The sequence below is a fragment of the Alternaria infectoria genome (assembly GCF_024043175.1).
Source record: "Alternaria infectoria strain BMP 0036 chromosome Unknown scaffold_1, whole genome shotgun sequence".
NCBI classification, from domain to species: Eukaryota; Fungi; Ascomycota; class Dothideomycetes; order Pleosporales; family Pleosporaceae; genus Alternaria; species Alternaria infectoria.
The window spans coordinates 3,942,553-3,969,590 of record NW_026250690.1 but is presented as its reverse complement, the minus strand read 5'-3'; the positions used below and the strand labels follow the sequence as shown (position 1 = coordinate 3,969,590).

The window sequence follows — 27,038 nt, the reverse complement described above, 5'->3', positions numbered from 1 at the left end:
TACGGTGGGCCGGCGCCTGGGCCACAGGATAACACTGCGCATCGGCCGCCGCCAATTGCGATTCCTCGACTTGCCGACCCATCGGTTACTGACCTACGATCATCTCGCGAGCCTCCTGATCCAAGAGCTATAGGCACAGGAAATACTATATGGTCGACAGACTATCCGCCACCGTCAGATACGCGGTATATACTCAACCGCTATCCGGCTTCGGATGGATCGTTAGGGTCATCAGATTATGTATATCCTTCCCCTCCAGGTTTCCACCGCGACGTCTCAAGGGTCCATAGCCCACTCTTTCCTTTCTCTCCAGACGGCCCCCGCACCGCCATGAACAGCAACATGCTTCACGGACGAAACTTCAACGATGAACGATTTACGTTGCCTGAGTTGCCCGCTTTGACTACACGCTCTGATACCGTAGCCGCTGCTCAGCCTGCTTCTGAAGGCAACCAGAACGCAGCCGCGGAAGATACAAGGTCAGTACAACATCCACGTCGCGTATCTAGTACCGTCGTGAGGCACATGCATGATGACTCACTACCCCTCAGGGACACATCAATAGATCCTACTGCCTTCAGGCAACATCCCCCGGGGCGTCCCAGGCCATCTTCTATTCTTCAGCGAGCACAAGAGGCCACTGCATCAGATACACAGCGCTTTCGTTCTCGTGAAGCACGGTCTGAATCGCCCCAAGAAGATGACAATAGAACCGATGTCCCTGAGGCATCAAGCTAGACTTGTTACGTTGAGACATCAGGCATGGTAGAAAGAGGAGAATGATGAGCGCGGTTTGGGCGATTTGGGTACGATTGAAGCTTGAGCGCGTTCGAAGAGACAATGCATAAGACCCCTTGAGCTTTGAAGTGGGGTGAAAAGAGAATGTTCATCATGCAGCTAGTATTAATGATGGGTCGTTGGCTATCAGTGTTTGGCTTACCTCAACGGGGTCATCAACGGTTTGATGTAGACATCGAACAAATACAATAGAAATCATTGATCAAATGTCTTGTTTATCAGCCCTGGCTCCTGATTAACGTCGCGAGTGAAGGCCTGAGGACGCGAAAGCCCAGATCATCGTGACAGATATTTCACCCAAGACCGAAGAAGAAGCAGTGAAAGTGGTAGGTCATTGATCTTGCCTATAGGATTCTACATTGTGAATGTCTATTTGCCACACTGTCCAGCCACAGTACAATCTGTTTCACAGCCTTAAGAAGAGCAGCCCAAAGTATATGCTCCCGCCAACTTTTAACAAAGTCCAACACATAAATCCCTCCACTCACACTCGACTCTCCAGCCCCACCGATAGTTCCAACCAGCACAGCCGTGAACATGGACTCCTACGTCGGGCGTAGAATTCCGGAGCCTAGCGATACATCATCGTCTTCTAATGAGCGTGCTGTCCCACAGACCAACAGCACACCGCCGTCTAACATGCCCGCTCTCCGCAGCCAAGGAGAGTTCTTCATGACCGGAATCGTACCAGCAGGTCCCCAGCCCGAAGAGTCAGACTGCTCAATCTGCGCCGAACACCTCGCCGAGGACGTGGTACGAATAGCTCGCCCATGCGGCCACATGTTCCACGCTGTCTGCCTACTTACCTGGCTCCAAGGCGATGGACGACGAAACCGTACTTGTCCTAACTGCCGCTGTGAGCTATATGCGGCGCCAGCTCCAGCACCATCGAGCTATGCTCGCACCCGAGAAGGTATCATGGAGCGGAGAATGCAGGCAGAACGCCAGGCCTTCAGGCGTGCAGGAAGAGTTGAGGAAGGTGACCTAAGATTGGCTCAGCTCGCTTTGGGACGACAGACTGCAGCGACCCGCACATCGGTTCATACGGAACCGGTAAACTTTGATCGTCGCAACAACCGTTCTACAAATACACCAGAGTCCATCAGGGGATGGGCAAGGCGAACCCAAGCTGAGATGTCTAGACAGATGACTCCGGAAGATAGGGAACTCATGCGAAGGCTGAGACAGACTGCTCAGGAACGAGAGCAGGAACGAGAGGATGAAGAGGCCCGCGCAGCGCTTGATAGGCTACCGCCCGGTTCAGAACGTGTCTTATTCCAGTCTGTGGGCACACCAAATGCTCCCTGGAGAAGTAGTATGGAGGAGGCTCTTGAAGATGGTGCCCTTGTGCGTCCCAGAGAAAATAGGAGGAACACTATGCAAAGAATGTCACAGATGGTTGCGGATGGAGAAGCCCCAGAAATCGAAGAGCTAATTCGTAGGCAACCGGCTTACCACGCCTTAGGTGGTGAGCCAGCAGCCAGCTCCGCCAATCAGACGAGGGCATCGGGAAGAGCAGAAGCAAGGGCTACACTGCAATCCACGCATGACTTAGCGGTGGCTGAAATGAGACAACTGGAAGCAGCGCGTCTTCAAGATGGGCTCCTACACGACAGTGCCGAAGCAGTAGCACTCGAGCGAAACTTGGCAGATCTGAATCGAATCAGGCGCGACAGCATACAGCAAATTCAACAGTTTGATAGACGAGCCGCAGAGGAAGACCGTTCGTCAGATGATTCGATTCCCAGTATCAGGGAGCGCAGACGCCAACGCATGGCAGCTAGACGGGCTGCTGGAGAGGATAGCTCGTCAGATGATTCGAGTCCTAGTATCAGGACACGTCAACGCCGACGCATGGCAGCTAGACGGGCTGCTGGAGAGGATAGCTCGTCAGATGATTCGAGTCCTAGTATCAGGACACGCCGACGCCGACGCATGTCAGCTAGACAGGCTGCTGGTGAAGACAGCTCGTCGGATGCCTCGTCAGATGTCCCCAGCATCAGGATGACACGCATTGAAGCTATGGCGAACCTACGAGCCGCTGAAGAAGCCAGATCTCCACATAATTCGAACCTCAGCAGCCGACTTGCTAGTGCCGCTGCGGATTTGGATTTAAGCAGAGCGAGGACAGCACGAATAGAGCAAGACATCCAGACACTGCTAGATGGAGCCTCAAGGGGACACACCAGCCAGACGCCAGAATCCTCAGCAACCAACAACATTCCTCCACAACCTACGCAGTCTGCGGCTCGAGGTCTTTCAAATGGGAGAACCATATACCCGGATCCGCCGCGAAACACCACCGAACCTATCGCCCCAGCACGCGATATCGCGCCGAGTAGGTTAGCACGAGCCCGTCGTGTCGCATTGCTGGCCGGTCGTGGCGACGATGTTCCAGAAGAAGAGATCGCCGAGTATTATGGCTTTCCTGGTCTGACTCAGTTGCAAGATGAAGCCACTTTTACACGCATGTCGAACTTGGCGCGCATGCGCGTTCGCGCTCAAGCTGCTGCTGAGATGGCCACTGTGGACATGATGAATGAACAGGATGATGAGATTCGAAACTTGTTTTGGCCTGGAAGGCAAGCCAATGACAACAATTGATGATGTAGCTTGTTCGACGTATTGATGCGTTGTCGGTTTTCTTTTGCTCTTTAGATGGATCCTTGGGTATATAGCTTGCCTCGACTGAATAACTCTTTCCCTTGTATACTACTCACCAGTATTGTTTTGTTCCTCCCGTGATGCTCCTCCTGTCTACTTCAACACCCACTCTCTTTCCCCCTCTTTTACATCCACAACATCACGTTCGTTTTTAATCCACTTTGCCTCCCCGAACGGCCGCACAACAGCCAATACCTTCGCCTTGACCAACGCCAACGGCAGCGGTCCAAACAGTCTACTATCCCTACTCCACTCCAGATTATCCCCTTGTACCCAACAATGTCCTTCTGGCACTCTTATGACCTCTTCCCTTACGCTCGCCCATTTCCCCTCATGATCCACAGCGTGCACATCGTCTTCCCCGCGACCGGGCGTGACTATGCTGACGAAGTCGCCCGGCATCCCAATGATGCGCTTACACCCGCTCTGTTTGGGAAATATGGGATGATTATAGGTTATGATGTCACCAACGCGGAGGTTGCGACCGCGACGATGAAGCGACGAGTATAGTATCCACGGGTGGCCCTTATAGTGATGGGGGATCGTAGGCACCATAGAGATGCCGCTGGTGGAGGATATGCCGCCAATGTAGGAAGAGCATACGTGGAGGAAGACAAAGCCTTTTGCGACGGTGAGCGCGCTACCTACTGGGGTATTAGCAAATCGATTCGGAGCATAGTGTTGCAGGTACTTGCGGCCTAGGGTTTGGACAAAGCCGGAGCGGTTGAGGGTGCTCCATGGTGGCGGCATTACAATCGAATCCTGAGCTTTACTATCGCTCTAGCATCTTTTGTCTGTGATGGCGTGCCCGCGGCGGTCCACAATGCTGGCGCGGTGTTGTTGTTAGACCATCATCGAGGTCAAAGATGCTGACTTGTGGTGGCCTTCTTGCATGGGAAAGCGCTATCAAGTTTTCGGAAGTTCCCGTCGGAGGACTTGGCATCGTGTTAGCCGACATGCCTTCATCGTCAGTACCGATTCCGCGTCATAACAGGGATTTTGCGTCGCAATGCCCCAGGCAAAGCCACTGCATTTCACCAATCGTCTTACGTGTTGCTCTAGCTAACTCTCGTTAGTAGTTCGACACTTGGCCAAACCTAGCAAATAGCTTCATCCGGAAATTGTTACGAGATTGGAACGGGCAATTGCTTGCTCGGTTGCTTCGCAAGTATGAGGACCGAATAGTATTGGTATAAACTTATGTTTCCGGAGCTCGGTGGACTTGGCATGTAGTGCTGGCGGAGTGGTTGTATAAAATGTAGTACGAGGAAGCAGGAGGTATAGTCGCAAAAGAGCAACTGACTGAAAACATGCTTTCAACATCTCTACTATTTCTGCTCGTATCGAACGCCATCGCTGATTTCGTTGATCCGCGAGACCATCTGCTCAATCGACAACACCAAGCCTTGCAGGACTGCCTCCACGCAAAAGCCGTCCCGACTACTCTCAATTCCTCCTCAGATTGGACCTCTCTCACCACCGCATTCAACCTCCGTCTCCAGTACATCCCAGTGGCAGTGACAATACCAGAGACTCCGCAGCAAGTTTCCGATTCAATAACATGCGCAGCTGCAGCTGGCATCAAAGTTCAGCCCCGGTCTGGAGGACACTCGTACGGGAGCTACTCTCTCGGCGGCAAGAATGGTAGCTTGACGATCGATTTACAGAAGTTTAACGCGGTATCTCTGGATAAAGGCAGGTAGCTTACTCGTTTCTTCATGATCTTTGCTAACAGATCACAAGGTACTGGTATCGTTCGAGCGGGAGGCGGCGTGCGTCTCGGAAACCTCGGACTGGGTGTATACAAACAAGGTCAGGCCGCATTGCCTCACGGTACATACCCGGGCGTTGGTATAGGAGGGCACTATACGCATGGAGGCTTCGGATACTCTTCTCGTCGCTGGGGTAAGTACCGCTGTTTTGCAAATATATGTAACGACTCTAGCTAATCTTGATGTTGTTTAGGGCTTGCACTCGACACGATTGTGGCAATGGACGTCGTACTAGCCGATGGAACTCAACTTCACGTCACACGCACAACCCATCCCGAGCTCTACTACGCTCTGCGTGGAGCTGCAGATAGCATCGGTATCGTGACCACCTTCTATCTGCAGACCCAGCCTGCCCCGGCACAGATCGTCAGCTACTCCGTGAACTTCACCTCCGCGCTGAAGTCTTCATCTTCCGTCGCCGACGTCCTTCTCCAGTTGCAGAAGTTCGCCCAATCTTCTCCTCTCATGGACCGTAACATCACCCTTGAGATCTACATGAACATATTCGGCACCTTCGAAGTCCGAGGCTGGTACTTTGGCGACCGCACACACTTCTCCAGCGCCGTACTCCCCGCCATGCTTGAGGGTTTGCCCAAGGCCGACAATACAACGATCGCGACCAGAAACTGGCTCGATGCGCTGCAGGATATCGCAGAAGGCGAGCCTCTTGTTGAGCCTTTAACTGGCTATAACAACCACCAGACCTTCTACACCAAGTCCATTGTTACAAGGGAGGCAAAGCCACTTACACGGCGCGCACTGGAGAGCTTTGCTGGGTATGTCATTAGTAAGGGATTGAGCGCAGACTCCCCATGGGAGACGTATATCTCGCTGTATGGCGGGAGGGATAGCCAGATCAATGTTCCATCGCCTGACAGTGCGGCGTATTCGCATCGCGATTCGCTTTGGGTTTTTCAGGTAAACTCCTCTCCTCTCCCCTTCAGACAACACTCATCGGTCAGTATCCTCTAAGCAGCTGGCTAACCTTGTTATTGATAGAATATCGGTTCCTCGGCCAATATGCTTCCACCTTTCGAGTCTAGCATCAAAGCGTTCGTGCAAGGACTCAATACTGCTTTGACAGACGCACAGCCCGATGGCGACTTTTTGGCATACCCGAATTATCTGGATCCAGAGCTGACACCAGCGGAGGCGCATCGATTGTACTATGGTGATGCGACTTATGGAAAGCTCAGTGTGATTAAGGAATCAGTAGATCCAAACAGGGTGTTTTGGAATCCACAGGCGATTGGGAACTAAGTACTTCTTCTCTGAGTCTTTGAGTGCCTCAGCTCGGCCGCAATATCAAGCCCAATGCGAACATACTATCCCATTCTTTATCTTATAATTTCACAGTGCATAGATTATACTGTAGAAGCGCGCACTCTGTACAAGACACCAAGATCTGAGTACAACACAGACGCTAGTCCCAAAAGAGCAAGGTCTGCTGCTAGTAAGATCTTGACCCGGATAACGCATCCCACTTCACGAACTTTGCGCCATTTCACATGAGCGCGCAAACATGGGTCAGACGGAAGATGAAGGGATTGGACTGAAACGTCCAGAGCAGGCCGCTTTCCGGTGAGTGGCTCATCAACGAAATGATTGCACAGTTCCTTACTGATTATGTGTGAAGGCCTGCACCAACTGGTCTCGATGCGGAAGGAACATTGCAAGATGCTGTAAGAGGTGCTTCCATTTCCTCTTCATACTATGCATCATGCATTTACTTCCATGAGATTTTCATTAGGATGTATACGCCCAAATTGTGCGACTGTTTCTCCATGCCATTGTCATTCTTTACGTCTTTTCTCTCAAAACTCTCGAAAACATCACTGTCACATGGAGCTATTCCATGTGTGCTAACCCTTCGCGGCGCGTTTATCACCTACCGATACTAAACCTCCATACAGACCTAATAACATCCTACCACGACCTCAATCCCTCGACAATCGACACTCTCACCACTGAACCCTCACCCCTCCAATTCATGCGCCACGTCGCCCGCAACCGCCCCTTCATCGTCCGCAACGGAGCCAAAGACTTCAAAGCCAGAAGAATATGGAACGCCTCGTATTTAAAAACCGTGATGCAAGGCCAGAACGTCAACGTAGCAATCACCCCGCACGGAAACGCCGACTCAGTCGTCTCCCTCCCGTCAGATGGCGCGACATTCGTCAAACCGTATGAGACCGAAGAACCCTTTGAAGACGTCCTCAACAAGATCCAACGCCAAGAGCAAGAAAACGACTACACCGGTCCAACACGCTACGCGCAAACCCAAAACGACAATCTACGTAACGAGTACTCCACGCTCTTCGCCGACGTACCCAAGAGCATACCCTTCGCGCGTATAGCCCTTGAGCAAGAACCGGACGCCATCAACTTCTGGCTTGGAAACTCGTATTCCACGACTGCTCTGCACAAAGACAATTACGAGAACATTTACGTGCAGATACTGGGGCGGAAGCATTTCGTTCTCTTGCCGCCTGTAGAAGCGGGTTGTGTTAATGAGAAGAGCGTGCTGGCTGCGACTTACAATCCGAAACGGGAGGATAGCGCTTCTTCTAGCGCGCTAGAGAAAGGTGATCTGGTTATCAAGGTCGATGAGCCGGAAGAGTACGTACCCTTCGCGACATGGGATCCGGACCAGCCTACCACGAATACTACACCTTATTCCCAATACTCGCAGCCACTCCGAGTCACGCTGGAAGAAGGCGACATGCTATACCTACCCGCACTATGGTACCACAAAGTAAGCCAGAGCTGCAACGAAGAAGGGATCTGTTGCGCAGTAAACTACTGGTACGATCTCGACTTCAGCGGCGGGTTTTGGAGTACTGCGAATTTCGTTCGGAGCGCCGGGCTACTGAGCATGGGAGACAAGACTGTAGTACAGGGACAAGACGAGAGATGATCATAGTGTGTATATCAACAAAAGAAACAAACTGTACTACGATTAGGGGTATCTCTAGGATCTACAGTGACAATCAAGTCCAACGCCATGCCAATGCTTCTCTAACTCTCATCTTCGTCTACTGTCAATGCTTGATCTTGACTTTAATCCCTACGCCCCTGGCGCTCTGCCATACACTGTCGCTAACTTTGACGGGCAACTTCCGTCCTTTGAGTCTCTGGTCTATTAACCACAAACCCACGACGAACTCATATCTGCTCAACCTCCCCACCCCTCTGTTGTCTACGAGGTCCCAAACTTCCTCCAATACGTGTGTGGGCAGTCGACTTCTCGTCCAGATCTCTTTGACGAGGAGATTCAGCACATCGGCTGATGGGTCATCGTCGGGTGGTGCGTTATCCGGTGATGGTATGTGACGACCCTTGTTGGCAGCCCATACACCTTCATAACGTTTCCGCTCCCGTTCGGTTATCTGGTCGCGCCATCGCTTTCGTGTCCCCTCATGGTGCTTGTTCGGGTGTTTCCGCCCCTTGATGCCCATAATGCGTGTGCCCTTCTTCTTGTACTTGTCGACCTTGTTGTCTTCCTCATCGGAGGATGACGGTTCTTTGCGCATTGTAGTTCGCAGCTTGCCGGCGCTCTTCGGAGGGGATTGTTTGGGCGGCGAGGGCGATCGGTGGAAGGGCGAATGGTGATGATGCTGTTTGCGCGGCGGGAAAAGAGGCTCGACTGACATAGGTCGAGGGGCCGGCGAGACGTTGCGAGAATGGGAGGCTAGGGCGGCGCCCATTATGGCGCTCGACAGAGACTCGCCAGTCATGTGCTGCGTGATCTGCTTGACAGATTCTCGCTGGTAGTTGTTATGGTACACTGAAGGCGACCCTGTTCTGTTGGCTGACATTGGTCGACGCGGAGGCGAAAGCTTCTGTAGTGGAGCCATCGAGGCTGGGTTCTGGCTCTGAGTGCGAGGCTTGATCTGTATCGGGGCTGAAGGCTGGAGTTTGTTCGCAGCTGGCGCAGGTTCGGTCTTGCGCGCAGTCGATCGTCGCGGTGGAGGCAGAGCAGGTCTAGGCTTCTCGTCCTCCTCCTGGTCTTCTTTGGCTGACTTGAAAGATGTGGGAGTCGACGGTGACTGATAGCTTTCTACAGACGCAGACACTCTGCGGCGCTGTAAGGACGATGACTGCGTTGTGTCCTCCGACTTGGGCCGTGTTTGCCGCGAACCTCTCCGCTGCGGCTTTGAAGGTGGGGACGTGGATGTGTTGATTGCTGCCAACTGCACCGGCTTCTGTTTGATTGGGGGAGACTTCAGAGGGTCCTTCTTGGGTGTATTGAAGTATGCCTGGTCGCTGCTGCCATCAGCATATTGTGGAGGCAGCTGGAGCTTGTGCTTCGGTTTCGGCTTGACGGGCGGCGGTGTCTGCGTTCTGACTCTCTGCAGCGGTGCATCATCTTTCGGCTCGGGAGGCAGTTTGAACGCACGTTGTGGCTTGGGCGATTTCACAGGGGGTGGTGAATTCTGCGCAACGCGTATCGGTGCGGAAGGCTGCTTCGTGGGTGTGCTGGGTCGCGCCTGCTCAAACATCTTCACGAGCGAGTTGGTAGGCGGTATGGGCGTCTCGTCGGTAGCTTTGTGTTGTGGCTCTGGTCGTCGGGCATTGCGCGCCGCTGCAGGTGACTCTAGGCTGTCTCTCCTCTTCCGCGACTGTTGCGTGGGCTTCTGAGACTCCAGTCTCGCAAGCACATTCCCTACGCTGCCCGAGGGAGGCAGTGCATCCCGCTCGTTTGGCTGCTGTTCGCTCATGGTGGGCGGAACAACGGCCTTGGCCTGGGGTATAGGCCTCAGAGGGCTGTGTCGAGCTGCCGCAAGCCGTGCCGCGATATTCGAGGGCGACGAGACGCGGTCGGGGTGATCGTCAGGCACGCTCAGCGATGCCGTGCTGTTCGAATGGGATAGGTTCGGCTTACTGACGCCTACGGAACCACCGGTATGGTCCCTCCGCAAGGATGCCGGATTGCCTGTGCCGACTTTGGTTGCAGCGAGCAAAGCCCCATTGTCTCCCCCAGTATACGTGTTCACCAAAGGCTTCGGTTTCGCGGGAGGTTTGGAGAAGGCTCGAGCGGCACCTTGTAGCGCAGCATCGCGTACATTGTGTTGGGTGTCGCCGGTCGACTGCGGGACCCAGCCCTGCTTACGTGCAGCGCTCATTTACGGTCCATTGGATGGTGAGTAATAATGACGTATACGGACAATTAGGGGACAGTAGTGCGGTTGGAAAAGGTGTTTTGGCGCGACATGAAAGCAAAGAAACGAAGGACTAAAGGGAAAACGAGTGTTGTGGAGTCGCAATTCCCCCAGTTTCCAAGATTAGTATCGTCAGCCTTGTGAATCACGGCGTAGGTACCCACTGGCATGGGTGACGCCTTGGGAGATGCGCTAGCTCGTTGCAGCCTGACAGCCACGTGATCACGCGTAATGCGGCTTCCAGGCAACCACCACGACCCTGCCTTCATATACAAACAAGCGCTACACCCATCATCTCACGCCTCCAATGCACCCAAAATGGCCGAAGATATACCAATGCCGGATCAGGAGGCGGTTAGAGAGAACACGCTCATGTACGGTCATGACGATGAGCTCGACGACAAGTACCCTACCCGGCCGCTGAACCTCCACAAGACGCCCCGCTTCCATACTTTGTTCACGGACCTTTTCAACCCACTCATGGAAACACAGAAGAGGAAGCAACCTGTGGGAGCTCGTCGAAGAGTCGGGCCTCACGGACACTTCAACCTGTCACCCCATGAAGCGAAACGCAACATCATCGAAAGATATATTGCGAATTGGCGAAAGGAAGTTGGTCACGACTTCTACCCCGCAATGCGTCTCATGATCCCCGAAAAAGACAGAGATCGAGCCATGTACGGTCTGAAAGAGAAAGCGATTGCCAAGATTTTGATCAAGTGCACCAGCATGAAGCCCAAATCTGTTGATGCCGACCACATAACGGAATGGAAGCTACCTAGTCAGCTCAGCTCAGCTTCGAATGCATCTGCGGGCGACTTTCCTGGGCGATGTTACGATGTCTTGTCAATGCGGCAGATGAAGACCGGGTACAGCGACATGAGCATTGCCGAAGTCAACAATGCTCTGGATAAGCTGTCGCAGGTTGGCGCCGAAGAGGAGCAAGTAAAGATCTTCAAGCGGTTCTACCGAAGGATGAATGCGGAAGAGATGACCTGGCTCATCCGTATGATCCTCCGTCAGATGAAGATCGGCGCTACTGAGAAGACACTCCTCGACATCTGGCATCCGGACGCGGAGACACTGTTTAATATCTCGTCAAACCTGCGGCGAGTGTGCTGGGAGCTCTTCGATCCGGAGATTCGTTTGGAGGGCGAGAGCACTGAGCTGAGCTTGATGCAATGCTTCCAGCCACAGCTAGCTCAGTTTCAGGACAAAGTAGGTAACTTTGAGAAACTGGTGGGCCGTTTCCAAGCAAATGAGGACGATGACACGTTTTGGATTGAAGAGAAGCTCGACGGGGAGCGCATGCAGCTCCATATGATTGAAGATCCTGACGCACCCGGCGAAAGGACCTTTGGGTTCTGGTCACGTAAAGCCAAAGACTACGCATACCTCTACGGCAGACACTTCGAAGGCGACGAGGCCGGTGCACTTACACGTTTCATCAAAGACGCCTTCGGAAAGAACGTACGGAACATTATCCTTGATGGGGAGATGATTACCTGGGATATGGACAGGGACCACATCGTGGACTTTGGTACACTCAAGACGGCAGCTATATCTGAGAAAGAGAATAAAACCGACAAGGATACTGGTCAGCGGCCACTGTTTAGGGTGTTTGATTGCGTCTATCTGAACGACAAATCACTCACACAGTACACGCTACGCGATCGACGTCGCGCCCTTGAGAGTGCTGTCAAGGGGAAAAAGCGTCGTCTGGAGATCCATCCTTACATCGAGGCACGCTCGCATACCGAGATTGAACCGGAGTTACGGAAGGTCGTTGCAGAGTCATCCGAGGGTCTGGTGCTAAAGAATCCGCGCTCCATGTACCGTCTCAATCAACGGAACAACGACTGGATGAAAGTGAAGCCAGAATACATGTCAGAGTACGGCGAGTCGCTCGACTGCATTGTTGTTGGCGGATACTTTGGCACTGGGCATCGCGGTGGCGCCCACTCATCCTTCCTTTGTGCATTGCTAGAGAAGGACAAGATAGTGGCGAAGCACCCACTGTGTAAATCCTTTTTCAAGGTCGGTGGTGGTTTCACTAAGGACGAGTACGCTGAAATAAGGAGGCGCACGGAAGGTAAGTGGCATAAATGGGATCGTCGACAACCGCCTCCATTCATCGAACTGGGCGGCTACGACTATAAGCAACACGAGCGGCCAGATGAATTTATCCACCCTTGCGATTCCGTCGTCCTGGGGTGCAAAGCAGCAAGTGTCGAGAATAGTGACAAATTCCGCATGGGATACACGCTTCGCTTTCCCCGCTTCCAAAAACTCAAGAAAGATAAGCGATGGGACCAGGCGCTCTCAACACAAGAGTGGCTAGAAGTAAAGAGCCGAGCAGAGACAGAGGTGAATGAGAAGGAAAAAGAGTTCAAGATCGAGCAATCACGAAGGAAGAAAGTCAGGACAACAAAGAAGCCACTGACTGTCGTCGGCAACGATACCGTCACAACACCATACGCAGGCCCAGCATCCAAAGTCTTCGAAGGCCTCAGCTTCTTCATAATGACCGAGCAAATCTCCCCAACAAAAAAGTCCAAACCAGATCTCGAAGCCCTAGTGAAAGCCAACGGCGGCAAAATCGTTCAACGCGACTCCATGGACAGGAACCTCATCATCGTCGCAGACAAGCGACTAATCAAAGTGGCCTCGCTCGAAAAACGCGCAACGAACAACATCGTCAAGCCCGTCTGGATCCAGGATTGCATCAGGCAGAACGAGACAGATGCTACTCCCTTACCGTACCTACTCCCATTCGAGCCGAACAGGCATATGTTTTATCTCCATGACGACGATCAACTGGACTATGAGAATAATGTTGATGAGCATGGAGATTCGTATGCGCGCGATGTAGCGGATGTGGATGAGATGAGGAGGTTGCTGGAGGGGGTGTCGGTGCCGGAGGATAATGACGCGTTTGAGCGAGAGGGGTTTCTGGATCAATTGGATGATCATGGGGAGTCGTTTGCGCATCTCAAGACACATATGTTTAGTACGGTGAAAGCGGCCGTTCGAAACGATCAGGAACGACCAGATGGTATGCTGAGAGCACAGCTAGCGAGGAACTACATCCAATTCGGGGGCGGCGTGGTGACTGACGACATAAACGCGGAAGGCGTCACACATGTCGTTGTGCTGGATGAGCAATCTCCGACGAGGGACGCGAAGAACAAAATCACAGGACTTGCCAGAATCGTTGGCGTCGCCTGGGTTGAAAAGTGCTGGAAAGAGAGCACCATGGTTGACGAGGAGAGATACCAGTGGGGCTGAGCAGCGCCACAGATGGAGGATTAGTTATTACATCTCTTATGATACCACGAAGCCTTCATAGCAATCTTATTATATTCGCTTCTCAAAACGTGCTCCCACTCGTCAAACCGCGCTTCCAACCCCTCTTCGTCATCTCCCCCGTACTCGTCCTCGTCACCCTAAGCTCCCTCTTCTCCACAACGAGCGCGCCCCTACTCTGCGTCAACCGTTTCCTCAGCTCATCCTCCTCTAGGTAATTCGCCTCATTACCCAACTCCTCCCGTATCGCAGCCGAGTAATCCATAATGCTGCGCAAAAGCCCCGGCCTCCTTCCACTCCTATACATCATAGATCCGCGTCGTGTATCGAGCCACATACCGACCATGATGCAGACCCAGACGAAGTTGAATATCGATACCATGAAGAGGAAGATGTAGGAGAAGCCCCATTGGTACGTTTCGCTAGGCTTGCAAGATCCGTGGTCCAGTAAGTAATACCCCATGTAAGAGTGGTTTGCATCTGGTCTTTTCTCAAAGGCGTATTGAGATTCAGGATATTCGCTGAGCTTCTTTCCGGAGTCAAGTCCATGAAGTGTGAGGTTGAAGCTGAAGATATCCAGGCTGTAAGATGTTGACGGCGTAGATGTCTTTTCGCCGTCGAATATAAAGTCTGCCGTGATGTTGTGCAAGGTTCCATTGGTTATGCCAAAACCGTGGGCGGGGATATGCTCAACCGATATTGTTTTTCCGACTCCATCACCGAATATCTGGAAATATGACTCGTTCCAACTACTAAATTGCCCTTTGTCTATACTACGTTAGCTGAGCCTCAGAGCCACTTCCAGCATACGTACAATGGTGAATAGCATCAATCAGCGGCTGATCATCCGCTGTGACGATGAGAGGAGCTTTCAAGCCCACCCTGTCCGCGTCCTGAATGATATAAGCCACGTCCTTGGCCTTGCTCCATTCCATGAGATTACCATCGATATCTTCGATGTAAGGTTTGTAAGTCGTAATATAACCCGTCATTGCTGCCATCAGCGTTGGGAACGCGATGGCATAGAGAGTGGAAAGCAGCATCGACAAGATAGCGAGCCAACGGAAAAAACGCTTCCAGGTGCCCGCCCCATAAGCCAAGAACTCTTTTCCCAGTACGCCGAGGGTGGCCATGCTTGTTGTCTCGAAGGCTACAGCAGCGTATAATTTGTAAGACGTGTGATGCATCTCCATGTGATATACCAGCCACTCGTTGAAGACGCGGTAATTCACCCATGCCAACAAGAGCTGTCCGCCTCTTCCAATAATCAGGTCCCATGCGACATCTATGACTTTCACCTGCGTAAAGGTGAGAGCACCGAAGCTCAAATTCGGTGTAAAGAAGTAGGAGGAATCCATGATGCGCCATGTTGCTCCGGTGGCTTCTTTCCAAAGGCCGTTCGGGTAACAGTCTCGTCCCATGATGTAGCCCTGCGATACCGTTTCTGCCGCCGCAGCGAGACCGACAATGCAGGCGAGCGCAAGAGGGAGCGCCAACAAGATAACAGTTACTCGCCAAGGGAAAGGTGACCACTTCTCGGAGAATGTCGTCCTGGGATGTTTTTGAGGCCATTCGTGGGGCGATTCGGACTTGGCGTCGCTGTGGTTGTCGGCCATGGCGAGCAGTTCGGCGCTCCTTCGTGCATCGTCATCAGCGTCCTGGCGAACGGCGGAAAATTGCGTCGCAGTTTTCATTTCTGAAGCGAAGCAGTACGCGATGCATACCAAGGAAATAAATCACGAGCAGACGTGGCGAGGTCAGCCTTATCTGAGACGACTTGTAGATCGGGCGTATTTTCAGGCGCCCTGCCAGTTTGGGGATTTGCGCAAGGCGCAGCGCCCGCATTTGGGGGCCAAATAGCTACCAACGAAATGAACTTCTCTTTCCGCAAGGGCTGAGTAACTGGCGGCATGTCTCAATTAGTTGCAGTAAGTGGGTGCGATGGGTGCGTCATAGAGCTTGTTGATGAAATCGCAGCGCCGGCGACAAAGGCAGCTGCAACGATGCGATCACCTTGGAGAGCGAGCATGCTGGGCGGCTGGATGGTCCAAATGGGTTCCCATGCCTGTACGGAGACTGTTTCCTGTCAATTATGTCTCAAAAGCTGAGCATAGGCATGTGGGCTCATATGCGAGTGCCATGGCAGAGAACTTGTAAAGTCTCCAGGCATGCCCGCCAACCTGGCCCAGGGAAGGCAGACCCTCACGCCAAGGCACTAACAGCACAGTACCCACCAGCGAGACGTGAAAGTCATGAAGCTGCAAGTAACCTCCATCATTCTACGATATAACACGAAAGCATCTCTCTGAGCGATAGGCGGTCTCACCCCGGATACGCAATGAAGTATATATTGAGTTCTCGCCGGCACATAGCTAGGTTTGGTATAGCGCCGCGCACCCCGCTCCCCAGCAGGGCAGGTACCGAGCAAGGAGGTACAAAGGCTGATAGCAATTAATATTGTCTCTGGCAAGATGATTCGCTCGTAATACAGTCGTCACGCGACAGCCTGTAAACATAATGCGAAGTCGCGGGTGCAGACTTGCGGTTATCTGTCCCTGCGACAGCAACCTTATACTTGCTTCCAACCCCCCTTACTCCCGTCGCATTGCCCAAATCAGCCACATGAAGATCTAACATGGCAAACATCTGGACAACCCGTACAGTTCTTCTAACCGGCCTCGTCATCTCCCTCCTCGGCGCCTTCTACATCTACCAGTCTCCCACGCCACTCAACTTCAGTATGCCGCATCCAAGTTCCAGTCGAAGCAGCATACCGGGATTAGAGTTCACACTAAGCCAAATATCTCGCTCTCCGCCTACTCTGCTCGTTGCGCTCAAGAACACCAGTCCGGATACACCGTACACAATCTTGAAGTGGAATACACCGCTTGACGCCTCCGCACTCAATACTGGCGTTTTCACGGTCACCGATGCGGGGAGTGGGGAGGAGGTCCAGCAGACTGTTTTGCAGGTTAATCGCAAGATGCCGCCGCCGCAAGGGTCACTTGTTGCGATTGCGCCTGGGACGGAAGAAGAGATCGAGGTTGTATTCGACAAGCCGTGGATGCCTGAGCGCAAGCCGGCTAAGTACAAGGTCCAAGCAAAGGGGATATGGAAGGGCGTTTGGGGGAAATATGGGGATGAAGTCACGAAGGAAGAGTTATATGCTTATGCCGATAGCCCGTTCAGTGGATGGAGGTTTGCGACGGGTGAGGTGGTCATGGAAGTAGAGTGAAGAGATCAAGACGATAATGTGGGTAGAGTGGCAAAAGATTTTACAGTGTTTGATTCTTCTGTAACGACGGAACTTGTTCCATTTTGACTAGCAGCCTGCTGATAGCCCGACCGCCCAGCAGCTGTTATGTACATTCTTTCTCCTCCATCGTATTTCTATCGCACTTCAGCTTTATACGTGCAATATTCCCATAGTTCAGCCCAGCCAAACCATCATAGGATCTTGCACTGCAGCAATGTCTGCCACAGATACTACTCAACGTCAGTATCCTATCGCGATCGTATTTTCGAGTTCACATACCTTGCTTGGCTTGCCCATGCGTTCTCTTATCGAAATTCGTGACTTGTTTGACGATGTTGATGAGAAGGCTGATGAGCCGTAGGTTGATGAACCGTGAGATGATGTGCGTTCCATCTTGTGTGTGGCGACTAAGTATGCGCGTGTGTATGTATTCGAGTATTTGAAACGGTCAAAAAAGGAAAGACGACTCGATATGTCCAGCAGTAAGGATAGTGGTAGAAGAAGGAATGACTTGATGATACTCCCTCAACTTGACAGCGCAAACCCAGAATATATACTCAAGTACCTACCTAAACCTTCAGCCCAACTCGCCATCAAGTTTGGTTGATCGCCTCTCCCAGACTGCGCCGATCCTCACCTATCGTGTCGCGATACCAATCTACAACCCACCAGCACCAAAATTTCTCTAAACTCTAAACTCTATTCCAACCCTCGGGTCAACAACCCACCCAATAGCAACCGCAACACCCATCCACCGCGCCAACGGCATCACCCGCTAGAACCCGTATTTCGCGCCTTTCCGCCTCCACGCGAACGAAAAAGCAAAAGAGGGACATGCAGATGGGGCCAGGGCCAGCACGTCAAGCTGGAAAATCTGAAACGCGGAGCATGGCGCGCCAACGGCCTACCCCGTCTGTAGTTCGGATTCGGTGCGAGGACCACAACGCGGTTTAGCTTGCGTACATTTGCAGAATGCGAGAGTGGGGATATGCAGGTGTGTCTGAATGGAGAAATAGCTGGTAAGGAATAGTGGGGATGGAAATGTCCGCGGAGGGCGGAAGTTAATCATCAGGATCTTTGGTGATGCGTTGGGGTGTTGCGCGATGCGCGAGGTTTGCGACGACTCGTGTGCAGATGACCCACCGGCATAATTCTTAGTCGGGGAAAACTTCGCACTTTGGGTGAGAATGATCGTATCATTGGAGAAAGAGCGCGCCTTAAACTAAGACTTGGGTCTGACCTTGGTTTGCGCTGATCGTTGGAGATGTACTGAGATGTGGTATGCAAGAAAGTTGCGATGGCTTCGAGTAAGGAAAATGGTTCCATCACATCCATCGCAAGCATATCGAAAGAAATGAGGCTACAGTACCCTGACGCAACCCCATCGAATGCCATCTCAATTCCCATCAAGCCCATAAGCTTGCAATACGCGTTTCGCGACGCCCTCCCCACTCCAATACGCCCCCGTCACCGTCCCCAATGCAACAAACGGCGCGCAATGCTCTCCCGCCAACCAAACACCGCGTTCCGGAACGCCTCTTCGTAACGTCTCCACATCTTCGTCACCCTTCTCAAGCCCTACCTGGAAATTGCAGTAGGAGCCGTACCCGGCGAGTTCGTCATTTGCCCAGGCTGTTGCTAGGATGGCTGTAGGGGTGCAGGAGGGGTCGTTGGGGTTGTAGTTGGGCAGTTTGGTGTAGTAGGGTGCGAAGAAGGAGTCTAGGAGGGGGTTGTGCTTTGTTTGGGGATTAGAGGCGAGGAGTTGCGCGATGTGCAAGCTGGTTGGACCGAAGGTGTAGAAGAGGAGGGTTGGGTGTGCTGAGCCCTCTGGTAAGGCGGCCAGGTTCACGGCTTCTTGGTCCCAGGATTCGGGGTTTGTTTCAGATGCGTGGGTTGGATGTGTCCAGTGTGTGAAGCCTGGGTAGTGAGCTGGATTGACTGGTGAGTCTGTCGCTTGGTGGATGGGCGCTGTCGTTGCTGTTACGTTTGGCTTGCTGAGATCGCGGGACGCGGATGGCGAAGATGAGTCATTGGTGGTGGGCTCATTCCAGAAGGCTTTTGGGAAGCTGATGTACACCTTGTCTAGATGCCCGTACCCTAGACTTCCAACAGCCTCTGTCAGTCTTTTCGGTAATTCTGGAATGAAAGCCCCGAGATTACGCTTTAACCAGCCCAGTGGAGCTGTCATGATGACCTCGTCAAAGGTCATGCTTTGCCGACCTTCAACTTCGACGGTGACGCGTGTATCTTCGGTCTTATCTCCTGATATGATCCGCTGCACTTTATGCTCAAACAGCATCGTCGCGCCTTTCAGTGCCGGCTCAGCAATCTTCTTCAGTACCTTGTCGTACGTGGATGCGACAAAGAGATTCTCGCCATCGATGCATTCTTCAAGCCAGAAGAACTTCAGGCTTTGCCTCTGAACGGGCGAGCCGACGAAAGCGCCCCACATCTCTGCCATTTGGAGAATGGTCTGTTGTTGCTTCTTTGCTTCATCATTGTTATTGGGAAACATCTCTGCGACCTGCTCTTGGAAGTAATCAAACAAGCTTTTGTCCGCTGGTATCGTCGCAGAGGTCTCGTTCGACAACTTCATAGCTCGCTCGATGATGGTCCAGACTTGTTCAGTGTTCTTTGCCGCGTCTTTATCCGACATGTGGTTCCCCTGACTGTCGAAGACTGATTGACGACCATCCCAGTTCATAGTAGTAGTCTTGGTTTCTTTGGCCAAGTCCAGGATGGGGTTGTCATCAGTGCCATGTATCCAATTTGGGCCACTGGAAGAATGGTTAGTCCATGTAAGCTACGGTGAGATTGTGAACTTACAGATCAACCCTGTGACCTAGCTCATCGCTTTGGCATAACTGACAGCTCGTTAGCCTACAAACAACCTGATGCAACTGATTAGACATACCCTCCCACCAACCCGATTCCGGCCCTCCAGTATTGTCACCTTAACGCCCTGCTTCAGTAACAAATCCGCACATCTTAGTCCAGCGACACCAGCGCCCACAACGCAAACATGCGGTATCTTGCCCGCCGCCCTCCGTATCATGTTCGCCTCGTACATGTAGCCGTGATTGTGTGGCGAAGTAGACAGGTCTTTTGATATTCGAGTCTGCCTCTCAGGCGTTGTTCTATCAATCGCGATGTCAGCCCTGCGAACCGCATTCTCGTTGCCAATGTTTCCCATATTGGTGGTGTGCAATCAAAAGCGATACGACTGTATTGAGGAAGGATGAACGGGACCGAGAATGACACGATTTGGAGTAGCCAAGGCTATCTTCGCAAGCAAGGCTGCCAAATCAGTTCCAGCGCAACGTTGTTCCGAGAACGAAAGTACAGTGTGGTTGCCGCGCTAGTGGCAATGCGAAGATCGTGCTGCAGAGTGTACTATGCTGGCTGCAAACCGATAGAACTAGAAAGAAGATAGAGAGAAAGTTTGGAAGAGGTGTTTTCGCTGGCGAGAAGGCTACTATAGAAAAGGTAGACTGGGTGGCACAGTACCTTTAAGCGCGGATAGCCGTTCACGTACCTTGGGATCTTGTCCAGGCTGCAAGAGGAAGCGGCTCATCAAAATCGGTCTTGTGACGGTTTCAAAAGCCAATACGTTGTCTAAGCAATGCCAACGTGATGCTATTATGTTGGAAGTGAGGCGTGTGATAAGATCGCTGTTGTACGCTGTCATGCACGTCAGATCGCGAACGGCAGGCGCGACGCTAACTTTAGTTAGTGCCACGAGGCCGAACCAGGCACATGATTGGACGAAATGGAAGATAAACTTGAGCTCAACGCTGTAGATTTCTATCCGAAGGGTACACTACGAGTATTGTCCTCGTACGTGGTGGCATATCATTGCCGTGGTATCATATCTCATCCATCATCCATTAAGATCGTCCATTCCTCCGCCTTGCACCTATTTGTCCTTGGAGCCGATGTGAAGCTTGTTCTTCATCTTCTCCTTCAAGTGCGACATCTTTCCACCCTTCTCCTCGCCGCTTGGGGATGTAGTCAAATCGGCAGACTCGGACTTGCGACCTGAATGCTCTCCAGTTATACCTGCGGCACCGTCAGTACTACCCCGACTTTGTCCGGGTTCCCGTGTCCACAAACCAGAGGCAGCGTTCTGTTTGGCAGCAGCCGCTTCGAAGTTGCTGCTGTCAGAAGGAACGCCTGTTGATGTCCACTCTGGAGTGTCGCGGTTCGCAGAGGCCTTCTCGGCATCAGTCTTAGTGTCGGTATCAGCGCCACCCGCGTATGTGCTTGAAGCACCGGTTACAGAGTCGGGAGCAGTGGTCTTGATGGCGGGATCAGGGCTGGTAGTTGTGGTTGCCGTGGAACTAGGAGCCGCAGGAGTAACATCGCTGGGACCAGTAGGACCAGCACCTGGCGCACCTGAACGACTGATGTCGTCAAGTGGGGTGTCCTTCCAAAGCTTATCCGTTACTCCAGCCTTGTCCGTGATGCCAGTGGCCTGGGTTGTAGAGGAGGTAGCGCCAGTGTTTGACGTAGCAGCGTCGGGGTTGAGGGGGACGATGGGCATGCCAATGTAGGACGGGTCCTTGCTATCCGAGTAGATCTTGGGGTCGGTCGATGTTTCGGTCATGGTCTCGGTCGGTCCCTTTGTGGTAGGGTCGAGCTTCAGGAACTCATCTGTGCCAGAGGTCTTCTCGGCTGCCTTCTCGGTCGCCTTGGCTGTGCGATACATCAGTATTCTGTTCTACTAGCCGTCATTGTCGTATACTTACCATCGTTGCCCTGGTCAAAGGGCTCTGTCACAGTCCCCTTACCGAGCTCTCCGGAAACTGGCTCTTTGCCCGCAGTCTCGTTGTTCGAGTAGTCGAGGAAAGTTCCCTTATCAGCCGTCGCTAGAGGGGTCGCTTCGGAGCGGGGTCAGCATAGGTCGTCCAATGCGCGAATTCGTGAGGGCTCACCAAGATTGCCCTGGTCATAGGGCTGAGTGACAGTGCCCTGACCCTGCTCACCGGAGATAGGCTCCTTGCCGGCAGTTTCGTTGTTCTTCGTCTGGTCGACTGCCTCGTCCGCCTTGGTCTGGTCGCCGTAGATGAGCTTGGAGGCTGCACCGGCAGCATTGCTTGCGAGGTTGGTGATGGTCTCCATTCTGACTGTGTTTTACAAAGGTCAATTGTAAGAGTAGAGAGTGTGAAGTGGGGGAAACTGGGTATCGTGAGTATGCGCGGAGTCAAAGAGTCCGTGTTGGCGCGTTATGAAGGCAGGCACGCGGGCAGTGACGTAGGTTCCTGCCGTGCCTGCGTTTGTCCCTGTTCTACCCAGGATTAAGCCACAGCCAACATCAACACCAACGGGACAATCTACAGCGAGTGACGATGTGGGGCTCATTTCAAGCGTATACCTTGATTTAACCTCAATCAAGCTCGACAATGCCGCCAACATACCAATCAATCTCATGCACTGCAGCGGCCCGGAGAAGCGTCCAGGCGCTTCCAATGGCTGGCGTGTGCGGGTATCTGGCTTTAGGTCAAGGCGTACCACCCTAGATCTTGGGCTTCGTAATTGTGATCAGCTTGCTGCCCATGCTGGAAACTCGAATCTCGGCCGCGCGGTTTGAAAGCGACGCGGCTGGGTTGACGTCATAGCTGACTGCAAACACATCAAACCTAGGTCTTGGCGCGTTTTCGCGTGTGCCGCGATCATGGCTAACGCTCTTCCCATACAACTCTCTACGCAAGAGTTTCGACGTGTTCACATTGAAGACACACACTTCAGCATGATTAGACGAACTGCCAGCCGACATCGCAATCTTGCCTCCATTGTAGTTCTGTCCCGCTAATCTTCCGTTTCAAATAGACCCCGAACGACCATTCCATCCGTCCACTCAATCTCCTCCATCTGCTCTGAGCGAACCGAGTCCGAGCCTCCATCATGCATACCGAAATGGAAAACAGTAATGCATCTCAATCTATCAACTGCGCATGGCCACTGGTCGGACTGCTCGCGCAAGATCTTGTCTGTATCCCATAGCTCGGGCACACCTGCCTCGAAACGCACCGGAACATCGCCGCGCACCACAGCCTTTATAACGTCGACGAAGTCATCGGCTATAGGAGTTATCCTCTGCATGGTCCCCCGGCGTGTCAGTTCTTCAGCGCCGTCCTGCCACATTGCAGCCTGTCGCATGGCATTGCAGAGAAGCTCACTGGCTCTCTCGTTAGGGCCATGTAAGACCAAGGAGAAAGAACCCGTTGGCAGGTCCATAATCCATGGCATACTTGCTTCGTGTATCCACGTTGCAACATCCCAGAGACAGCGCTCGGCACCATAGGAACGTTCGCGATTAGGGATAAGCACAGTCCCCCAGATGTCGACGCGTCGCTCTATCCGAAGTCTAGGATTCTCGAGCAAATATGGAACAAGCCCGCGTGCGTGGGTCTGGGAGAGTCCTAAGTTCGTGTGGCTCGCGTGGTTCTGGGAGATTCCTAAGCTCGCGTAATTTTCCTGGAGAACAATTTTGCGCACTTGTGCGCGCTTTTTGGGTGTAAGGCGCTCAAGGAATTGAATGGCAGCTGCCGCTGCCGAGAAGTATCTTTTGAATCTCTTGACGCGACCATTACGGCGAGTCCCGAGTTCTGGTGCTGGTGGAACATATTTCGCGACCTCATCAAGGTCCTTTTTCTCCGGAATCCACCAATACGTGGGCCTCCACTCGATAATCTGGTATAGGGTGTCTCTCGTGTATACCGATGGCCGAGAGCGACTTCTGCTCTGGTCGTTGTCATTATCCTCGTCCTCGGATTCGTCTTCGTCATCCGTAACCGGGTCATAGTCCAATGGAGCACTCGTCTTGGCGGATGGATCGTACTCTCCCAAGACGAGGCGCTCGAACGCTGGATGCCTCGCAATAATCTGAATGAGATCCTGAAGTATAGCGTCTTTGATGAGATAATCCAATCTAGACACAGGGTAAAGGCGGCCTTCCTTCAAGCCCGCTCTACCCTCCCTGATAATCGTTTTCTCTAGCTCTTCCACTGCCGTGTTACCTGGATATCTCGATCGCAGCTCTCTCAAGGCTTCTCGTGTGACAAGGGGATATGCATATGACAACATGATCCGGAGACACATGTTGCGCCCTTCCAGGAGACTGCGGTAGAGAAAGGCTGCAGAGCTTGAAGTCTCAGTGCCAGGAATCTGCGGAAGGACGCTGAATCGGAGCGTGTTCGATTCAAACGCCAAACCGTCTATCTCTTGTGCCACTCTTTTGCAGGTGTAGATCAACGCGACATCGATCTTTTCTCCGTTGGCGAGCCGAAACTTCTGGGCCGATGGATCGTAGATATAACCTTGCTCTTGATGTGTGTAGTACTCATAGATTCTATCCCGCAGCTCTCGTGGCAGCCGGAAGAGAAGAGACTGATGTTGATTGTTCATGCTGGGCCCGTCATCATGACGAAGAGGGTCTGCGACATTGGGAGTCTGCGTTGAGAGCATGAAGGCAAGCGAACGGTATCGCAAAGGCCTCCGAATCATGTTGAATCACTATTGTTTGGGGAGAATGGAGTTGATGTGTGAGGAAACGCGCAAGTTGGTACGTGTCAGACTGATCAAGGGCGCCGCGGAGGATGTAAGGGCGGCGCAGCATGATTCCGTTGAGTATGCACAGCACGACTCATGTAGCAGGTCATTGGCTCGTTCGTTTTGATAGCCGAGCTTGTAACCGGCGGATTGTTCCCAGGTTGTCAGATTACTGCCACAACAGTACTGCATTACTTAGTCTACACAATGTCATTTTGTCTCTGCTAAGGGATGATCTGCCCGCCAACACTAGTCCCACACTACAGCGACTCCTCCCCGGCCAAATGTCTCCACCAGTTTATCCTGTCCGCTTAAACTAGCTCCTTGTACGCTTCACGCGCCGCGTGCCAGCCACCATCCGGCTCATCGAAATCCTGAAGACGGAAGACATCGCTGACCTTGCTGGGCCAGTCCCCTACGTGCTCGCTCAAGATCTTCTCTATATCCCATACCTCGCCCATCTCCGCATCGAACCTCGCTGGTATTTCCCCGCGTATCATCTCCTTGATGACGTCCACGAAGTCTTCGGTTATACCTTCAGAGGGAAGGAACCGACGCTGCTCTCGCCGAGCAATTTCAACGGTACCTTCTAGCCATATCGCTGCTCTGACGACAGCATCGCTGAGTTGCTGGCTTGCTTGTTCGGATGGGCCATGGAGGACTAATGTGAAGCACTCGGCAGGCATACCCATTTGATACAAGATCTTGACCTCGTTGATCCACGTGCCAATCATCATTACTATTCCTTTTGCATGGTTATCGAAATGGTTGCTGCTGTACACGAATTCGGTGCGCCAAACATCCACCCTACGCTCAATTCGAACTTTGGGGTTCGCTAGGCAGAAGGGTAGTAGACCCTGACCGTGTATTTTCGGTGATGCTACACTTGGATGGTCCTCCTGGATGACGATCTTGCGTAGTTGCTGGCAGTTCTCTGAAGAAAGCCTTTGGAAAAAGCGAATAGCTACTGTTGCCGCAGAAAAGTACACGTTGGGCACGTAATCGTCGTCAAGATGAGGACGATAAGATGCTGTAGGCCATGGAGGTAGAAACTCTGATATCGCTTCGAGCTCGGCACGAGTGGGTATCGACCATAGTTTAGGCCTCCACTGTAGTATTTCCGTTTGCGTCTTTTTGGAATAGGAAGGTGGCCTGATGATCAAGGGTATATCCAAGGAAGAGTCGTCGCTATCGCTGCCACTGCTGAACGCTTCATCATCGTCGAGGTCGCTATCACCATCGTCAGGGTCGCTTTCATCGTCATCGTGGTTGCTATCGTTATCGTCGTGATTGCTATCATCATCGTCGGAATCGTTGTCGTCATCGTCGGGGCCGTTGTCGTCATCGTCGCTTTCCGTCGCTCTCCGCAATTCGAGGTCGTACTCTTTCGATGTGAGGTGATAGAAATCGGGTAGGGTCGTCATGACTGTAACAAGGTCTGCTAGGATGGATCCGCTGTGGTAGTCATCTAGGCACCACACTTTCAATACGAAGCCATGTTGAAAATCCATGTCGCCCCCCTCTTTAAACGTCTCCACCATCCTTTGTACCGCAAGGCTGTCTGGGTATAGTGATTTTAGGGTAAGCATGACTTCAACCGAGACGGTCGTATGCGCCCACTTCAACATGTGTCGCAGCCGCATTCGATAGTATCTGAGAAGTTCCTCAAACAAGGCCGCGTTCGATCGTGGTTCTCCAGCATCTGATGAATGACGCACCGTGCGGAAAACAATCTCGTTTGTTCTTAACGCCATTCCATCCATCTCTTTCGCGATTCTTTTACACGAGTACAGCAAACTGAGCTTAGCCACGTTACCATTGGCCGCCCGAAGGGTCTCCGAAGTCGGATCATGGCTATATCCACACTCTTCCTGGACGTAGTTCTGATATATCTCGTCGCGTAGTTCTTGGGGAAGAATACGAAATAATGGCGACTGATTCTGATTCATGATCAAGAGCTTTCTCGACTGCATCTCGGCGTGGGAAAGTTAGTGTAAATTGGATAAATGTGCAGCGCGAAGCTTTTGAGAATCGGAAGAGAGTGCGTCTCCCATGGTAGCGGAAGGGCGCTACCAAGGGCGCAAGGACGAAGGCGTACCAAATATCTCTTGGACACAGGAGTTGTGCAGTTGTCTTGTTTGATGATGCTACCGGGTGACTGAGAGTCCCGAGGTCGTTTTGTTCCTTGCGCGCTCATGCGAGCGGATGAAGTTGGCGAAACCATCATCTATTGCTGGCGGCAGTGCACGATGAACGGATTCAAAAGAAGAAAGCAGCTCAGATGGGTGATATATTGCATCATAAAGACTAGGATACTCGAACACAGGGATCGAGATGCCACAAGCTGATCAATGCAAATGACGTCATCGTCAATCAACTTCTTCTTTCATCATCCCTTCAAACAGGTCAACCCCTTCAACCCAACAAGCCTGCCTACTCAACATCATCCTGTAACACGAGCAGTTGAAACCCTTCCATTTGCTCCATCCAGTCGAATTCCACCTCGCTCCTGTCCTTCCACACTCCAAA

At 52.4% G+C, this 27,038-nt stretch overlaps 11 protein-coding genes across 11 annotated transcripts; 5 read left to right on the top strand and 6 right to left on the bottom strand.

Moving 5' to 3' along the window:
* Positions 1–1,437: 1,437 nt before the first annotated feature.
* Positions 1,438–3,402, top strand: J4E92_001325 (uncharacterized protein; the record flags this gene model as incomplete). Its single annotated transcript, XM_051492737.1, has 1 exon — positions 1,438–3,402. The coding sequence occupies one exon, from the start codon at positions 1,438–1,440 to the stop codon at positions 3,400–3,402; it is 1,965 nt and encodes a 654-aa protein (XP_051358249.1).
* Positions 3,403–5,180: 1,778 nt separating this feature from the next.
* On the top strand, positions 5,181–6,494 carry J4E92_001324 (uncharacterized protein; the record flags this gene model as incomplete). Its single annotated transcript, XM_051492736.1, has 3 exons — positions 5,181–5,367; positions 5,428–6,152; positions 6,234–6,494. 3 exons carry the CDS (start codon positions 5,181–5,183, stop codon positions 6,492–6,494), a joined length of 1,173 nt encoding a protein of 390 aa, XP_051358248.1.
* Positions 6,495–6,756: 262 nt separating this feature from the next.
* J4E92_001323 (uncharacterized protein) lies at positions 6,757–8,151 on the top strand (the record flags this gene model as incomplete). The annotated part of the gene is made up of 3 exons (XM_051492735.1): positions 6,757–6,815; positions 6,871–6,923; positions 7,148–8,151. The coding sequence occupies 3 exons, from the start codon at positions 6,757–6,759 to the stop codon at positions 8,149–8,151; spliced, it is 1,116 nt and encodes a 371-aa protein (XP_051358247.1).
* Positions 8,152–8,275: 124 nt separating this feature from the next.
* J4E92_001322 (uncharacterized protein) lies at positions 8,276–10,360 on the bottom strand (the record flags this gene model as incomplete). The annotated part of the gene is made up of 1 exon (XM_051492734.1): positions 8,276–10,360. The coding sequence occupies one exon, from the start codon at positions 10,358–10,360 to the stop codon at positions 8,276–8,278; it is 2,085 nt and encodes a 694-aa protein (XP_051358246.1).
* Positions 10,361–10,714: 354 nt separating this feature from the next.
* LIG4 (DNA ligase (ATP)) lies at positions 10,715–13,684 on the top strand (the record flags this gene model as incomplete). Its single annotated transcript, XM_051492733.1, has 1 exon — positions 10,715–13,684. One exon carries the CDS (start codon positions 10,715–10,717, stop codon positions 13,682–13,684), a length of 2,970 nt encoding a protein of 989 aa, XP_051358245.1.
* An 82-nt stretch (positions 13,685–13,766) lies between these two features.
* J4E92_001320 (uncharacterized protein) lies at positions 13,767–15,396 on the bottom strand (the record flags this gene model as incomplete). The annotated part of the gene is made up of 2 exons (XM_051492732.1): positions 13,767–14,332; positions 14,517–15,396. 2 exons carry the CDS (start codon positions 15,394–15,396, stop codon positions 13,767–13,769), a joined length of 1,446 nt encoding a protein of 481 aa, XP_051358244.1.
* A 941-nt stretch (positions 15,397–16,337) lies between these two features.
* On the top strand, positions 16,338–16,937 carry J4E92_001319 (uncharacterized protein; the record flags this gene model as incomplete). Its single annotated transcript, XM_051492731.1, has 1 exon — positions 16,338–16,937. The coding sequence occupies one exon, from the start codon at positions 16,338–16,340 to the stop codon at positions 16,935–16,937; it is 600 nt and encodes a 199-aa protein (XP_051358243.1).
* Positions 16,938–18,354: 1,417 nt separating this feature from the next.
* Positions 18,355–20,151, bottom strand: J4E92_001318 (uncharacterized protein; the record flags this gene model as incomplete). Its single annotated transcript, XM_051492730.1, has 3 exons — positions 18,355–19,735; positions 19,785–19,822; positions 19,873–20,151. 3 exons carry the CDS (start codon positions 20,149–20,151, stop codon positions 18,355–18,357), a joined length of 1,698 nt encoding a protein of 565 aa, XP_051358242.1.
* A 723-nt stretch (positions 20,152–20,874) lies between these two features.
* J4E92_001317 (uncharacterized protein) lies at positions 20,875–22,574 on the bottom strand (the record flags this gene model as incomplete). The annotated part of the gene is made up of 4 exons (XM_051492729.1): positions 20,875–21,653; positions 21,707–21,826; positions 21,893–22,080; positions 22,570–22,574. 4 exons carry the CDS (start codon positions 22,572–22,574, stop codon positions 20,875–20,877), a joined length of 1,092 nt encoding a protein of 363 aa, XP_051358241.1.
* Positions 22,575–22,766: 192 nt separating this feature from the next.
* On the bottom strand, positions 22,767–24,059 carry J4E92_001316 (uncharacterized protein; the record flags this gene model as incomplete). Its single annotated transcript, XM_051492728.1, has 2 exons — positions 22,767–23,977; positions 24,056–24,059. 2 exons carry the CDS (start codon positions 24,057–24,059, stop codon positions 22,767–22,769), a joined length of 1,215 nt encoding a protein of 404 aa, XP_051358240.1.
* Positions 24,060–24,820: 761 nt separating this feature from the next.
* On the bottom strand, positions 24,821–26,050 carry J4E92_001315 (uncharacterized protein; the record flags this gene model as incomplete). The annotated part of the gene is made up of 1 exon (XM_051492727.1): positions 24,821–26,050. The coding sequence occupies one exon, from the start codon at positions 26,048–26,050 to the stop codon at positions 24,821–24,823; it is 1,230 nt and encodes a 409-aa protein (XP_051358239.1).
* Positions 26,051–27,038: the final 988 nt, after the last annotated feature.